This window comes from Schistosoma haematobium, chromosome 6 (genome assembly GCF_000699445.3).
Source record: "Schistosoma haematobium chromosome 6, whole genome shotgun sequence".
NCBI classification, from domain to species: domain Eukaryota; kingdom Metazoa; phylum Platyhelminthes; class Trematoda; order Strigeidida; family Schistosomatidae; genus Schistosoma; species Schistosoma haematobium.
The window spans coordinates 20,549,387-20,565,832 of NC_067201.1; the positions used below are offsets into that span (position 1 = coordinate 20,549,387).

The 16,446-nt window shown below is 37.0% G+C and overlaps 1 protein-coding gene across 1 annotated transcript in view; it reads right to left on the reverse strand.

Annotated features, from left to right (window-relative positions):
• CHD1L (Chromodomain-helicase-DNA-binding protein 1-like) overlaps nt 1-16,446 on the reverse strand; it is a 42,834-nt gene that overhangs the window by 20,593 nt on the left and 5,795 nt on the right. The window contains exons 6-13 of the mRNA XM_051217094.1: nt 15,455-15,605; nt 11,994-12,161; nt 9,491-9,604; nt 7,373-7,591; nt 5,753-5,866; nt 4,051-4,165; nt 2,744-2,900; nt 713-998 (exon numbers count right to left, since the gene is read on the reverse strand). Of these exons, the coding sequence (XP_051065729.1) occupies nt 713-998; nt 2,744-2,900; nt 4,051-4,165; nt 5,753-5,866; nt 7,373-7,591; nt 9,491-9,604; nt 11,994-12,161; nt 15,455-15,605 (1,324 nt within the window). The remainder of the gene's footprint in view (nt 1-712; nt 999-2,743; nt 2,901-4,050; nt 4,166-5,752; nt 5,867-7,372; nt 7,592-9,490; nt 9,605-11,993; nt 12,162-15,454; nt 15,606-16,446) is intronic.

A 16,446-nucleotide genomic window follows, 5' to 3' on the forward strand; every position in this document is an offset into this window, starting at 1 on the left:
TTTAAATCACAAAGTGGTTATAGTTAGACCACTATTAAATACTGGAAAGCATTGGACAGCTGTTTTTTTTTACAGAACGGGGCTCTTCAACAACGATCCTCTACGGTCCTACCAAAGGGGATGGAACTCAGGACATCCGATCTTGTGTGCAAACGATTGGCTTCTAGAATACTGAGTTGGTATTCAATGGTGTAAATAAACACACATGAGAGGTCTTGAGTTCAACCCCCTATAGTGGAGTCATGAATAGGCATTGCTGAAGAGTCCTCTACTAAGACGAATCAACTGTTCAGTGTTTCCTGGTTCCTAATGATGGTCTAACTAAAATCAGTTAGTGATATAAACTACGAAGATTTAATCATCTCCACAAAACTCACTACAGTAATCACACTTTATTTTGAAGAAAGGATACTCAGGTGGTGACTACAAGCAAAGTATATGAAGCAAAGTACAAATTGATGCCATCATAATGGTTGTACACTGAATGCTTTAACGACTAAGTTATTATAACAATGCGGATCAAAGCTTATCCCTTCAACTGCTAGACTTAGGACTCGTCAGCTAAATGAACTTATATCCCAGAATAAGACTGATCGAATTTCAGTCAATGGAATGATCCAAACCATGACAAATTAACATCTATTATTTTTTTGTTATTAAAAGATACAATCAATCAGGAAAAATTTAACGTGATTACGTCATAATTCACTACCTTGTTGCAACTTTTTAACTGCTTCTTGATCAGCTTCACTAGGTTCACAGTGAAACGGTTCATTTGTGAGTAACACCCAACCACAAGAATTTATCTGTTCTTCTAAGGTGCCATTATTTATGGTGGATGGAGGAACTGGTAACCAGTGTCCGGTTTCATGATCTGTTTCACCAAGTATTTGAGTAAAATTCAGATTAACTTTCTTGTCATCCCCATCATTGTTGCCAACATTGTTATCAGTTGTCTTGAGTAGTTTAGCCAATCCAAATTTAAGAACATTATTCAACTGTGGTAATCAAAAAATGAAATAAACTGTAAGACAATAACAAGGGTATTCTATATATAAATACACTTTAAAAAAATTATTCATACTGTAGAAGACTTATTCGTCAACCACTGCCAGAGAAGTCCTACTCACTAACTTCTCGTGGCATTACTATTGTCTACGGAATTGAGAGGATGAAAAGCGAATATCCGACGCTTTAACCAGGTTGGTGGACACGGACACTCCACCTAGGGGAGTTGGAAAACCCTCATTCCAAACAATGATGCATTTTGGCTCCAGTATCCTAGAAGAACAAATGGCGTATGAACCAATTGTTGGTCAGTGGCTACCATGGGACTGCATCACCTCACGTTGCTCCACTACCTTGTGGATTAGACCTTTAGGTGAAAAGCTCTGAATGGCCCCTTAAGAAAACCACCTGTTTCGGTTTGGGCACCCGGGCAGCATCTAATCCCTCACATAAATCGAATGATTTATGTGGCGCTTCCTTGTACCAATGTTTATTTGTTTAAATAAATAAATAAATATTCATCAATACATCTAAGAATCGGAACATTGGATAAATTCACAAATCTCATTGAAATATAAATAACGACTGTACAAATATCCAGAATTATGATGAGATGGATTTCTATGAATTTGCTAATTGATCACTCAGTGATAAACATATTGAAATCAATCCAATTTATCAACCAATCAGGAAAACCATGCATAAATATGGGAACAAAAATCAAACCAATGGGAGACACAACCAAAACAAAGAAGTAAACAATGATAAATTCAAGGTCAACGAGAACCAATCAACATCGAGGTGCACAGAACAAGCTGTGAAACACATATGGAGAAATTCGAACACTTCACTTCTATCTGAAGTTTGTGCTGATGATGTCGTTCAGAAGAACGATGAAAGCTCCACGACCAAACCATCCAGCTCAGAGAACAAAACTCCATCAAGATAAACAGTGTCATATCTTCAATTCTAATCGAATGCTATTCAGGTCCAACAGATGATTAGTCGTTAACCGAATGGACCATTGTTAACGTTTACGATGAGAGATAGTAGTTCTCTCAAGATTACAGCTATAATTTAATGACGAGTGACAAATAGTATCAAACCTAAGTAAAATGAAGCTACCTACTTATTGCCTTCAACTCCCCTAACATCGAAATACATTTATGATTTCCTGAGATATTGGCTAATTTTGATTTTTAACAGAAAAAAAATGAAAATCAGGAAAATGGGAAATAAAAGGATTTTATCAACTCAAAACACATTACATTTGGAGATACACTTCGTCATGCACTAACATTCAACTGGAGAACTAGTTAATACCAGAAGAGATTTTGTGGATATCATAGTAATTTTTTAATAGTTGAGATCATGAGTCAATTGAAGTTAGACCGTCATAAAAAACCTGGAAGCACTAGACAGCCGTTTCATCTTATAGTGGGACTTTTCAGCAGTGTGTATCCACGATCCCACCATGGGAGATTCGAACCCAGGACCTGTCGGTCTCGTGCGCGCGAACACTTAACCTCTAGATCACTGAGTCGGCATCAGACAGCATAGGAAATAGCTTTACTGTCTCAGTTGTTCCTGGTTATTCGGTTTAATTTCCATCTATGACAGAGACCATTATCATCAAATTGACTTATTAAGCAAAAGCTAACACACACTCACTTTCTTGAAAAAATAAAGAGAACTGTTATTATCTTAAATTACTCTCACCATAAATTATGTTTACCTCATCGAATGTGAACGGTTTATCAGTTTTATTTTCTAGATTTTTTAAATCTGTCGTATTTAATACACGAGTTGCTAATTTTAATTTGGTCTCTGCACGAGACAATATTGCTTCTTCAACAGTATGCCGGCAAACAAGTCTTATTATTCGAACTGGCCTAATAAAAAACAAAAAACAAGAAAAAGAAATAACATCTTCATTTGAATAATCCTCTTTGATATAAGTTAAGGAGGAATTTACAAATGACTGACCTTTTAAAGAGTCAGTCAGTCAGCAACAACGTAGAACATCGTACGTACGTACATCAGTTCAAGTTACTATAACACATTAGCACAGTGATGCAGTTGTCAATTCAAATCCCATAGTGGTAGAGATAGTGAAATTATAAGCGGTAATTGGAAAGACTAGTTTTAATTTGTGGTTAGTGAATCAGTCATTTATACATCATGTATAACCTGATATATGTGTACACTGGTTTGAGTTGCCATAGCAAATCAGCACAGAGAAATGAAGTTGTCAAAAAAATACCAGAGTGATAGATGTAGTAATAGTATTAGTGGTAACAGAAAAGATTAGGCATTTAAGATATAATTAGAGAAGAAAATTTCAATTCTTTATGAAGGAGAATGCACGAAGTTACTAATTATTGGTTATCATGCCAATCTCAACCAGGTAGTCTGGATCTACCAGTAGTAATTGTCTTCATGAACTGATAACATGTCTTGGTTTGGTCGTCCCTAACCTTCATCCAATCTACGTCTATATCAGCCATAATCGTGCATCCAGATAATCGGTGGATGAACATACTTGATACATGTCGGTCGATAAAGATTCACTACATCATCAATCGATTTACTTAGTACTATGAGTCTAACCTCAGAATCACAATCTCAATGCTCCAAAAAAGTATACAAACAGTGGTTCGAAAATATCTATGAAGGAATATCCTCTACTTTAAAAGGCCATGTTTCATATGTATAAAGTAGAATGGAACGGACTGTTGTATAGTAAAATAGTCCTTTAGTTTGGAAATAGATATCTCATCTACGATACAAGTGATGCAAGTTGGCAATAATCAATCGGGTTTTCTAAATTTCGTCAGACACCAAACATCCTTCAAGAGTGATGACACTTCCAATATAAACTGAAGCGTTTCGAAGAGAATTGGTTATTTTATAGAAAGCTTTAAATCTGTATAATTTCAAGATAAGTTACAATCCTTTTTTACGTACAATGTCAGTAAGATGATAAGTTTTCAATGATATTCTTAGGAAAATTATTATTCTTTTTACATAATTAATACTTACTTGGTCTGACCAATACGATGAGCACGCCCAGCGGCTTGTACATCGATTTGTGGATTAAAATCATTATCAACAAAAATAACAGTATCAGCAGAGACAAGATTCAAACCCTGACCACCTGAGAAATAAAAGAAGATTCAAAGATATTGGTTTGATAGATCATAGTGAATTATATATTCATACTCATATCCACTTCCTGATAACAATCGTTCAATGAACTTTGTTTCAAATGATAAATAGGCTGAATAAATTTATACATTCTCAAATTTTTAATTAAGCTTCTCATATGCTGTTACAGATATGTGATATGGCAACTTGAACTGATGTACGTAAGCACGATGTTCTGCGTTGTTGCTGACTTACTGATGTGTGGGCGAGAATGATAATGGTTGGTTGTCTGCTTAATCAGACAAGTAGATGGTCTGACAGGTGTTAGATGTGTTATATATTCCCATATCCTTATTATTATTGCCCCCAAATGCCCTGGTACAGCCGAGAGTGGGGAGAGTAAGCTCTCCCTCTCAAAATTCTCTCATATGGCCACGCGTATTTAGCCTTTGTCAGGGAAGTCTTACTCACTACCTTCTCGCGGCATTACTATTGTTTACGAAATTGAGAGGATGATAAGAGAATATCAGACGTTTTAACCGGGTTGGTGGACACGGACACTCGACCTAGGGGAGTTGGAAAACCCTCATTCCAAACTAATGGTGCACATGGGCTCCAGTATGCTGAAGGAACAAATGGCGTATGAATAATCAATTGTTGGTCAATGGCTACCATGGGACTGCATCTCCTTACGGTGCTTCACTGCCTTGTGGATTAGACCTTCAAGTCGAAGGCTCCGGGTGTGGCCCCTTAAGAAAACCACCTGTTTCGGTTTGGGCACCCGGGCAGTAATACATCCCTCACACAAATCAAATGAGATTTGTGTGGCGCATATGTATCTGGTGCCCCCTTGTACCAATATCTATGTGTTGAGATGAATAAATAAATAATTATTTTTATTGATTGTTCATTGTTGTTGGATTATGTCGGGTTTCGGTGTGATAATATAGTCAGGCTAATCACGTGTTCTTGATCTGAGTTGTGTTGAAGTGCTGTAGAATAACAGACACTGGGAGGGGATCTAGTGTAGATATTCGTCTAAGGTAAATTAACCTCACATATGTGCAGACGAAATAAAACTGAGCGTTATAATACTAATGTCAAAGGAGTTACAAATTTTGAATGAGTATATATTTCTACTAGATCAGGAGTTGTGTGGAGATTTTTTTAGAAATTTCAATAGTTGAAATCACGAGTCAATTGAAGCTAAACCACCATGGAAAACCCGAAAGTACTGGACGGCCGTTTCGTCTTAGTATGGGACTTCTCATCAGTGCACATCCAAGATCCCTCACCCCACGAGATTCGAACCCAAGCCATATCAGTCTCGCGCGTGAGCGCTTAACCATTAGACCACTGAGCCAGACGGCATCCAACGGTGTTAATGCCTAACTTCAACTAATCCACGAAGTTGCGCCACCGTACATCAATGTCTTCAGCGAGTTAGTATCTCACAAAAGACTTGGTTGAACTCCAGTGGTCACTGCTTCTCAACAGAACTCCAGGAAATGCCTCCTATTTTATCGAACAATTCTTTATCAGTTTTAATTAAATTATGGTCAATATGAAACAGGAGAAGAAAAAAAAACATTTTCACCTGCACGAGTACTAAGTAGAAACACAAATGTTTCTTGATCTTCATTAAAACTCTTAACAGCTTGAAAACGATCTTCACCACGTACTGAACCATCTAAACGTTCATAACTATAACCTATGGTAATTAAAAGATAAAAAGGTAGAAAAAGTATCAACTTGAAGATCTTTTTAATTATGTACTGCTGATAATAGTTGAAAAATCATTGTAAACTAGAAATAATTGCGCAAATGGTTACGCTGTATTTACAATTTATCGTAAATAGACAGAAATGGAATAAAACTTGAAAATGAGCATATTATCTTTTAGGATTCTTAAGTTAAAGAATGAAATGGTAACTCAAAAGTTAAAGTGTTTGATATTTAGCTAATAAGTAACAGGTTCGAACTCTGTATTACCTACTTCAGCTTCGGCTATCGCTTAATATTGCTAACTCTGATAATAAGAGTGTAACTAGAAGTGAGATACTAATTTAAAGAATCAGTGAACTGATGTAGTTATTGGTTAGTTGGAAATTATGTTCAGAGAGGAGTTTTGTGGAGATTGTAGTAATTTATTAATTGAATTCATGAGTCAATCTCGTGGATCAGTTGGAGTTATACATTAACACTGTTGGATGCCGGTCGGCTCAGTGGTCTCAAGGTTAAACATTCGCGCACGAGACCGATAGGTCATGGGTTCGAATCTCATGAGGCGGGATTGTGGATGCGCACTACCAAGGAGGAGTCCCACAACAGAACGAGACGGCCGTCCAGTACTTTCAGATTTTTCATGGTGGTCTAGCTTTAGTTGACTCATGAATTCAATTATTAAATTGAAATTATGTGTTGTTTTTTATTAGTCGAATGTGTTTCGTATTTTGAAAGAAATAATGGAACTCATCCATTTGATCAAATGTTAAGTACAATTTATGGTCTACACTAGGACTCTCTAATAAAGGACACTGACGAATTTGCGAAGTATGGGACACTTAGACTTTAAGATATCATATGGAGCAAGTATTATCTTTTAGAACATTCCAGTTAGAATTCAATAGTTTACATTCTGTGATGAAAACTATCCTCACAAATCTCCTATGATGATTAAAAAAACCAAGTACTTATTAGTGACAAACTCCGAAAATTCTTTTCAGAAGTCGTAGTCGATGGGGTGAAATCACATCATGAGTGAAACACATATCACTAATCAAAATAGATTATGGTCATGTAAAGTCGCAGGTTGAATGAAGTTGGAGATATGAAATCCTAGATGTAAACTTAGTGATCTGAAATATAAAATAAATACATAAATTTAAATCATTGACCAGGTACATGAGTAGTAGCCAAACCCTGATTAGGATGACCAACGATACTACCGCTACCCGAAATCGAAGTAGGTAAAACGAGATTCACAACTAATACTTACTGGCCAAAAATTGGACAACTTAACCGTTTGATCAACCACTTTGAAATATAATACAATCGACGCATGATGTGAAGGTATTGGGTTCAACATCTAACTGGATCATAAAAGGATTTCATTGGAAAGTCTTATAATACAAGTACACATAATAAAACCAATTGAACTTTCTACAATTTCATGTCAATAAACTTGAATGATCATTTACAAATAATAAGAACATACCTCTTAAAGTCATATAATCTTGTATAATATCAAGCATACGAGTCATTTGAGAAAAGATTAAAACTTTATGTATAGGTTTTGAATTAGAAGAATAAAATGATTTATCTAAATTAGAATGATTAGGATTATATAGAAATTGTAAAAGAAGATCTAATAAAAAAAGTTTTGAACTGGTTTGAATTAAATGTTCACCAAGTGTGAATGGTTCTGGTTCTATACCTAAATAAATAGAGACAAATATAATAAAATGAACATCTTTTTTTTTCTTGAATAGAATGTTGAAATCATTCATTGAAATTCATTTATTTGGACATTGAATGTGTAAGTTTATTCGATGGGAGGGGTCGAAAAATATCCCCTACCAAAGTCTATAGAAGTACAGAAAACGCCAAGATGTGTTTTATGTAATCACGATTGAATAGAGGCATCTCAGAAATGTCTACATAAATGAAGGACCATATATCATGTTTTTGACTGAATAATTAGTTATGCTATTGTTATATACAATATGCTTTCAGAAAGCTCTAGAAGATCAAATTCACATTAAACGATAAATACTAGGAGTAAAGCTCCTATTCATAAGACAACTTTGTCTACGGTTTGAGTTGACATCTCTAAATAGTCTAGAAATATTGCTCGCATCTGCTGGGATCACCGCGTAAGTAATAGTGAAGTTAGACGTAGGATATTACGGAATGATGATGGTAAATCAGTTGGTGAAGTTGTGAGATGGTTGGGCCATGTGTTACGTATGCCTGAACACCGATTATCACGACGCACAATGCTCACTAGTGTTGGAGATGGTTGGAAGACAGTTAGGGGTGGCCAAACCAAAACGTGGCATCAGTCAATGAAGTCACTAACTTCTAGTCTGAGCCATGTTGGTAGATGCAGACTACTTGGTTGGGGGTCCACGTGACTATCGTAACCAATGGTTGGAGACTTTGGGTGACATGGCTTAGAATCGATCACAATGGTGTCGGTGTATACACTCCCTGTCTTCCTTTAAACTATGGGATTGAAATCGCTTTATATCTTTCTTCCTGTACTATATCCTTATATGCAATCTTTCTTTTATATATTACCACTACTGAATTAACTACTTCTATGAATCTGGTGTTCATGTTGTTGTGCTAATGAGTTGTGGCAACTTGACCCGATGCACATATGTGCCTGGTCCTAAGTTGTAGCTGACTGACTATAAATAGTCAGGAGTTTAGGAAGTCAGAAATAAGTGTTCCAGTAACAGACATCAATAAGATACACAATTTACAACATAAAACTGATGTCAGTATAGGATAATACAAATACAATATATACACGGATCGAAGTCATGAGAAGTTTACTTTAAAAGATTCAGGGTATATTAATTTTAACCTCTTCCTCTTATATTTCACAATACTCAAAATTTGTGGCAGGACACTTTTGAAATTAGAATTGGAAGTCCTCAAAAGTTAAGATTTTCAGCTGTTTTGTTGTTCCACGTTTTATTAACTCTGTACTGTCTAACTTGCTTTTTCCCTCATGATCATTTTGCAGTTTAGGAGAAAAAATAAAATCACATGAGAATGATTTAGATGAGAAAAGAGCATCCTTTAGAGCTGTGATCGCATTACAGATTAAAAACATACAGACAGTCACTAATGACATATATATCAACTCCAGTTGGCTTCACTATGTTCATGGAGTAACGATTTATTTTCATATACTAAAATAACTGATCCCCCATAAAACAGGTTATCATCTATAATTGAATGAAATATCTTCGGAATATCTTTTTAGAGCTTCCTCGAGTTCACCCGTGGACGGTCCTCACACACATATTCCTATATTGATTATGGATAATATTTACAATTAACACTAATATTATTACTACATCTACTATTCTAGGATCAATCTTGACAATTTCATCTCACTCTCTGCTAATAGGATCCTGACAACTTGAATTGATGTGTTATATATGTATCAAATTGTAAGTTGAATACGACCGAATAACTACCTTATGCTTATTTGAGAAAATTGTCATATAATTAGAATCAATCGAGATCATTAACAGAAATATACCATATTGAAAATTACATTGTCAATTTTAATCAAGAATAAAACGGTTAAACTAACCATCAAATAAATATGGATGATTTACACATTTTCTTAAATTCATAATCAAGTTCTGTAAACGATTGTGAATACGTAGATTATTATTATGTTGACCAGTAATAGATTGAAATAAATCTGTAAAACATTAGATAACGTAAAAATTATAAAGTGTACAAATTAATTAAATGAAACAAACACTAAAACATTATAAGATAGATAGTGACTAGTAGTGGAATTCATGATGTGCGTTTCGTTCTATTTGGAACTCGTCAACTGGATGTACCTACATCTCTGTGTTGATGTTTACTCTGGGACTCGAAACCAATAACGTTTGCTTCAAATGCTATCGCATTATCCACTTAGCTACTGAGTTCTGATAGTCACTTGCTTGTGCACTTCATCAAGAATCCAAAGAAAGGAGATCGGTGAAAATGTGAGAATCAAAGAGGCATCACACTACTATCGGAACCAGGAAAGGTTTTCAACAGAGTGCTGCTGAACCAGATGAAAGATTCAGTAGACGCCCAACTACGAGATCAACAAGCTGAATTCCGTAAGGATCGGTTGCGCACAGACCAAATTGTGACACTATGGATCATCGTTGAACAATCAATTGAATGGAACTCGTCAATATACATCGAATTCCTTGATTATGAGAAAGCATTTGACAGTGTGGATAAGAGAACATTATGGGGACATCTTCGACACTATGGAGTACCTGAGATCTTCAACATCATACATAATCCATACAACGGATTACACTGTAAAGTCGTTCATGGAAGACGGCCGACAAATGCGTTCTGACTGAAAATCAGTGTCGGACAAGGCTGCTTATTCTCTTCTTTTCTCTTTCTTCTGGTGGTCGACTGGATTATGAAGACCTTTGCATCTGAGAGGAGACACGGAGTACGATTGAGAACACGGAATCAATTAGAAGATTTGGACTTCGCAAATGACCTAGCTCTTTTATCCCATACACACGAACAAATGCAAGATCCCTAAATACAACACAGAGAACACCAACACAATCACACTTGGTAGATAAGCTATAGAACTTCTGGAATCTTTCATGTACCTGGGCAGCATCATTCTTGGACAAGGAGGATCTGATGTAGACGTAAAAACGAGGGTTGATAAAGAAAGGGCTGCATTCCTACAGTTGAAGACCATATGGAACTCAAAACAACTGTCAACCAATATCAAAGTCACAATCATCAATACGAACATCAGAACAGCCATACTGTACGGAGCTGATACGTGGAGAACTACTACAACCATCATCAAGAAGGTACAAGTATCTATAAATAGTTGTCTATGTACGATACTCAATATCCGTTGACCGGATACCATCAGCAATAGCCTACTGTGGGATAGAACAAACCAGCTTCCAGTTGAAGAGGAAAGTAGGAAAAGACACGGAAGTGGATAGGACATACATTACGGAAATCACCAAACTGCATCACGAGGCAATCGCTAACTTGGAATTCTGAAGGAAACTGAAAAGAGGAAGACCAAAGAACTCACTGCACCGAGAATTGGAACGTGAAAAGGATGAATAGGAACTGGAAAGAACTGAAAATTATTGCCATTACAGAGTTGGATGGAGAGCGCTTTCACGTTTTGAGCTCTTGTTCTCAGTTCGATTGTTGACAGTCATTATCGACACTAAACACAGGTATCACAGCCTGTAAATGCCCTGGTACGGTCGACAGCAGTGAGAGTCAGCTCTCCTTCTAAAAACGCTCTCACATGGCCACGTGTATACAGCCACTTCCAGGAAAGTCCTACTCACTACGTTCTCGCAGCATTACTGTTGTTTAAGAAATTGAGAGAACGAAAAGTAAATGTCCGGAGCTTTAACCGGGTTGATGGAAATGGACGATCCCCTTATGGGAGTTGGAAAACGCTCATTCCAAACAATGATGCATTTTGGCTCCAGTATCCTGAGGGAGCAAATGGAGTATGAACTTATCATTGGTCACTGGCTACCAAGGAACTGCATCTCCTTATGTTGCTCCAGTCTTGTAGATCAGACCTTTAAGTCGAAACTACCGTGCGTGGCCCCCTAAGAAAACCACCTGCCTCGGTTTTGGCACCCAGGTAGTATCACAGCCCACATACATATCAAATGACTTGTGTGGCGCCTATGTATTCGGTACCCCTTTGTACCAATATTTATATGTTCAAATGAATGAATAAATAAGAAGGTATCAGCTATCATTCGCTCTATTATACGCTGTAGTCGATCATTCTGCTGGAGTCGATTTCCCTTTCATATATACAGGTCTGATAACTACTACAGATACCTTATAAATTGAAGTTTGTAAAAAATAGAACCATCTCCTAGAGAAAATCTTTATTCTTTAAATGTACATTTTCACGTGTATCTCAGAGGTGTTGGTTGAATACTTCGTTAGATTTAACATTAACCAAACAATAACAGTAACAATGACTGCAGGCCTCTTATCATCACTGATGGAAAATTTTGTTGTGAAAGATAACTACATAAAGACAACAAACTAACCTGCATTTCGTGTTAATAGGGCCCGATAAATTTGTGTTTGTAAACTGGTTAATGAATGATAGATTAAAATATCTGCACGTGGTGGTAAATCAGTTAAGACATTTTGTTTAATACGCCGTAAAAGGAATGGACGTAGAATTTTTGCCATATCTTGATCTGTTTCATCTTCTTGATATGACAAAAATTAAAAAAGGAATCTAATATGGTAATATACATATACTACTGAATAAATTATAAAGTAGGATAGTATGAATTGAATACCATTGAAGTCAGTGTACAAAACAGAGTTATCATAGTACATTTACAAAGCCTCAAATATGTCTATTTTTGAACAGTGAAATTAGTAGGATGATTTGATTAAAGCTTCTACTATATATTTCTTGTTTATTTATTAGCCAAAACTTTGTATCTAATTGTTCAAATCGTTGATATTCAGTTAGTGCCAGGTTTTGTGGGGTTAATTCAAATGTTAGTCTGTCTAATAAGTACACAAAGTGAAGTCATAAAAGTTTTATTTTACGGAATCTAAGGCACATTAATCTGATTCCCTTCAAATTACTCCTCATTTGTGAACAATATGCTCTTTGTATCTCTATTTTCTCTTTCTAAAACTTCCATAGAAGTCTTTGAAAATCAGACTTGTCGGATGTTGTGTTACTTTATATATCTTTCTGAACCATTGGACCAATAGAATTCAATCATTTCAAATATCAACAGGATGAGGAGAATATGCTCCCATCTTAACACCAGCTAAATCCAAGAACCTATTCTGATTTGTCAAGATTGAAAGATCGTACATCGAACCAGTCAGAAATTGGCCAAATGATAAATGCGCGTGATTGCCCCCCCCGATGCCCTAGTACTGCCGAGAGTGGGAAGAGTCCACTCTCTCTCTCTCTCTCTCTCTCTCTCTCTCTCTCTCTCGAAATGTTCTCACATGGCCACGTGCATACAACCACTGTCAGGGAAGTCCTACACACTACCTTTTCGCGGCATTACTGTTGTTTACGAAATTGAGAGGACGAAAAACAAATGTCCGATGCTTTAAACGGGTTGGTGAACACGAAGAGTCCACATAGGGGAGTAGGAAAACCCTGATTTCAAACCAATGGTGCACATGGGGTCCAGTATCCTGAAGGAACAAGTGGCGCATGAACCAATCGTCGGTCACCGACTACCATGGGACTGTATCTCCTGACGTTGCTCCACTGTCTCGTGGATCAGACCTTTAGGTCGAAGGCCCCGGGTGTGGCCCCCTAAGATAACCACCCGCTCTGGTTTGGGCACCCTATCAGTATCCGAGACCCCACAGAAATCTATTGGTTCGTTCGGTGCCTCCCTGTACCAATGTTTATGTGTTTAAATAAATAAGTGCGCGTGCATGGCCTATAAACAGGTTTCATTCATAAGAGGTGAAACATACATCAGTAGCCTAATTTTTTAAGGATATAAATATACGAGTGCACATACAGTCGATTCGCTTCGTCAATAAACTACTTTTCTCATTGTCTTTTAATTCGAGCAGTCAGTTGAGGCCATTCTTAGGAAGACTGTGTATCATTATCACACTCAAACACCGCACGCTACAAAAGCGCTAGGTTTGTGTTTTATAGTTGCTAACATTCATTAAAAATCTACATGAGATACGTCCTTTAATTGACCATTAGGTGGCAAACCATATATTATCAAATAATTATGCTATTAAAGTCCTAGATAAGTTAACTGGCTCAATTACAACCAACAGGTTGTTTCTTGTTTTCTAAATGCATCACATGGAGCTTTGGATCTTCAAATAAATTTTCGTTTACTAAGAATCGATATGATCTCTCCTTACTTGCCTCGCCTATCAGTTTCAGTTCACCATGATATCTGATCGCTTATCTTAGTAGTTAAAATCTAGACATGCAGTCGCTAAAATAGAGGACTGGTTATTCTACATCCCAGCGAAATAGTGATAGGTAAGTGTTTGGGCCGCTCGACTTTTAGTTGCAGGTCTCGAGATTCGAAGCTTGCTTCGTAATTTTATTTATTTATTTGAACACATATATATTGGTACAGGAGTGCGCCAAATATATATGCACCACACAAAACAATGAGAATTTAAGAAAAAAAGTGAGGAACGTAAAAAAAAACAATAACGAAGAGATAATAATAATAGTAATAGTAGGGGAACAGAAGAGTACAATCAGAAGAAATCTTTCAGTTAAGGAAGATACAACCACTTTTTACGAAGAAAGTAAAAGAAGGTTACAGCAGGATCGCCACTGGCTTCTAATCTGAGCCATATCTGATAACGTCTCTAGCCACTGTGTTGCACCATCTCCCGAACCCCAACCAGGGAGTCATGAAGGACCAACACAAGCCAGTCCTTTGCAGCTTTCTCTCATACCACCACACCATCTCATACACTGACCACCTCTCCACCTCGCTTTTTCCAACCAGTCCCAGAGTCGGCAAATAATGCAGGACGTGGAATTCTCTGGGACGACATTCGTAGAACATGTCCAAGCCACAGAAGTCGTTGTTCCAAGATGGTGACACCAATTGCATTATCGTCTCTGTGCCCGAACACACGATGCCGAACCTCTGCATTATTGACATGGTGTTGCCACTCGATATCAGCAATCCTTCCGAGACAGCGATGATCAAACACTGAGAGTCGTCTAACATCCTCAACTCAGAGAGACTAGGTCTCACAAGCATAGAGCAAAACTGCTTTCACTCTACTCTCGGCCACACCAGGGCATTTGGGGGCAATAGTATACTATCGAACCAACGAGGAACGAAAAAATTTATAACGCAAATTTCGAATAGTTAAGAGCTAGTGTTAAGGGTTAGATGTTAAAGTTTGATTTCTTATCACGAACTAACATCAACTGTAACGCGTGAGTCCTTGAAAATATACTTTAATCTTAATTCATAGTATGATAGTGTAGTCAATCATTCATTTATTTTTGCTGTCTGCTGATTGACCGGAACGATTAGCACCTCAATGTAGATCACTAGTATAATTTAGGTGTATCGTTAGAATTATCTGGAAATACCGGACGGCCGTTTCGTCCCGTTGCGGGACTCCTCAGCAGTGCACATCGACTCTCCCGCCTCACGAGATTCGAACCCATGACCTATCGGCCTCGCGCGCGCGAACGCTTAGTCTTTAGACTACTGAGCCGGCCGGCATCCAACGGTATTAATGTCTAACTTCAACCAATCCACGAAATCGCGGCACATGTCCACCATTGTCTTAAGTGAGTGACTATCTCACAACAGACCCAGTTGAACTCCACTGATCACGACTTCTATCTAGAACTCCAGGAAATAACTCTTGAAGACATTCACTAGTGAGCATATGATAGTTTATGTATTTATTAAACAGGTCATGTACTAAGAATAAAATATTGAAATGTTAGTTTTATGTTCAAAATTAAATGAACTAAGCTATTTCTAATCAATGTACTCACTTTTATCTGCATTGCCAAAATGAGTTAAAAATGTAGAACGTAATTTTCCATGGAAATAGTTAGGTGCGACAAAATGCAGTAAATTGAACAACTCTTCTAAGTTATTTTGAACTGGTGTACCAGTTAGTATAAAACGAATTCCTAGACATGTCTAAAAATAAACTACTCATTAAGATTTGTGAAATGTTGATAAAAAGGAGATTAAAAACATATAAAATTTGGTGGGAGAAATGACTCCCCACTCTCAGCCGTATTAGGGCATTCAGAGGCCACTCTAAAGTAAATGGAGTGTGGTTGGCAGTGGAATCCAGGACGCGCGCTTTGTCTGATTTGAGACTCGTCAACTGAATTCGCTTGTATCCCCGAATTAATGTCTACGGTGGGACACGAACCCAATAACTTTCGATTCAAACGCTATCGCGTTATCTAATTAGCTGATGAGCCCAGAGAGCCAACCACTATATCGAGACAATCCGAATAGTTTTTAATTTTTACTGACCCTGACATTCGAATCCATGATTAAACAAGTAAATCCAAGCAACCTAAATAGACGAAACAGGATGGTGACTATTTATTTTTCTACCTCATGTTTGTAAACGATGTTAGCATTGATATATCAACAAATACAACATATGAGAAAAAAATCAAACTTAATTTTATCATACCAACCTAAGGTAATTTTTGTACAGTTAACTTCCTCACTTTCCATGAATTATATTCAATAACTTCGGTAGTATTTAGTTATTTCATTCCCCATCCACTTTTTTGAGTATCTATAATTTTCAGAATCTCGCACTATGTAGCACTATAGTATCGATGAAGAGTGCAACCAACTAGTTTTGATCAAGCGTAATTCAATATTTATAGTCAGACAAAACCCGACCGTTGTTGCTACCTTGTAGTGGCCTATCGTGACCAACCAATCGAGCTATACTGGTTGGAAAAATAATCCCTCAAGGTCCTACCATGCCAGACAGATCGGTTGAAGAACT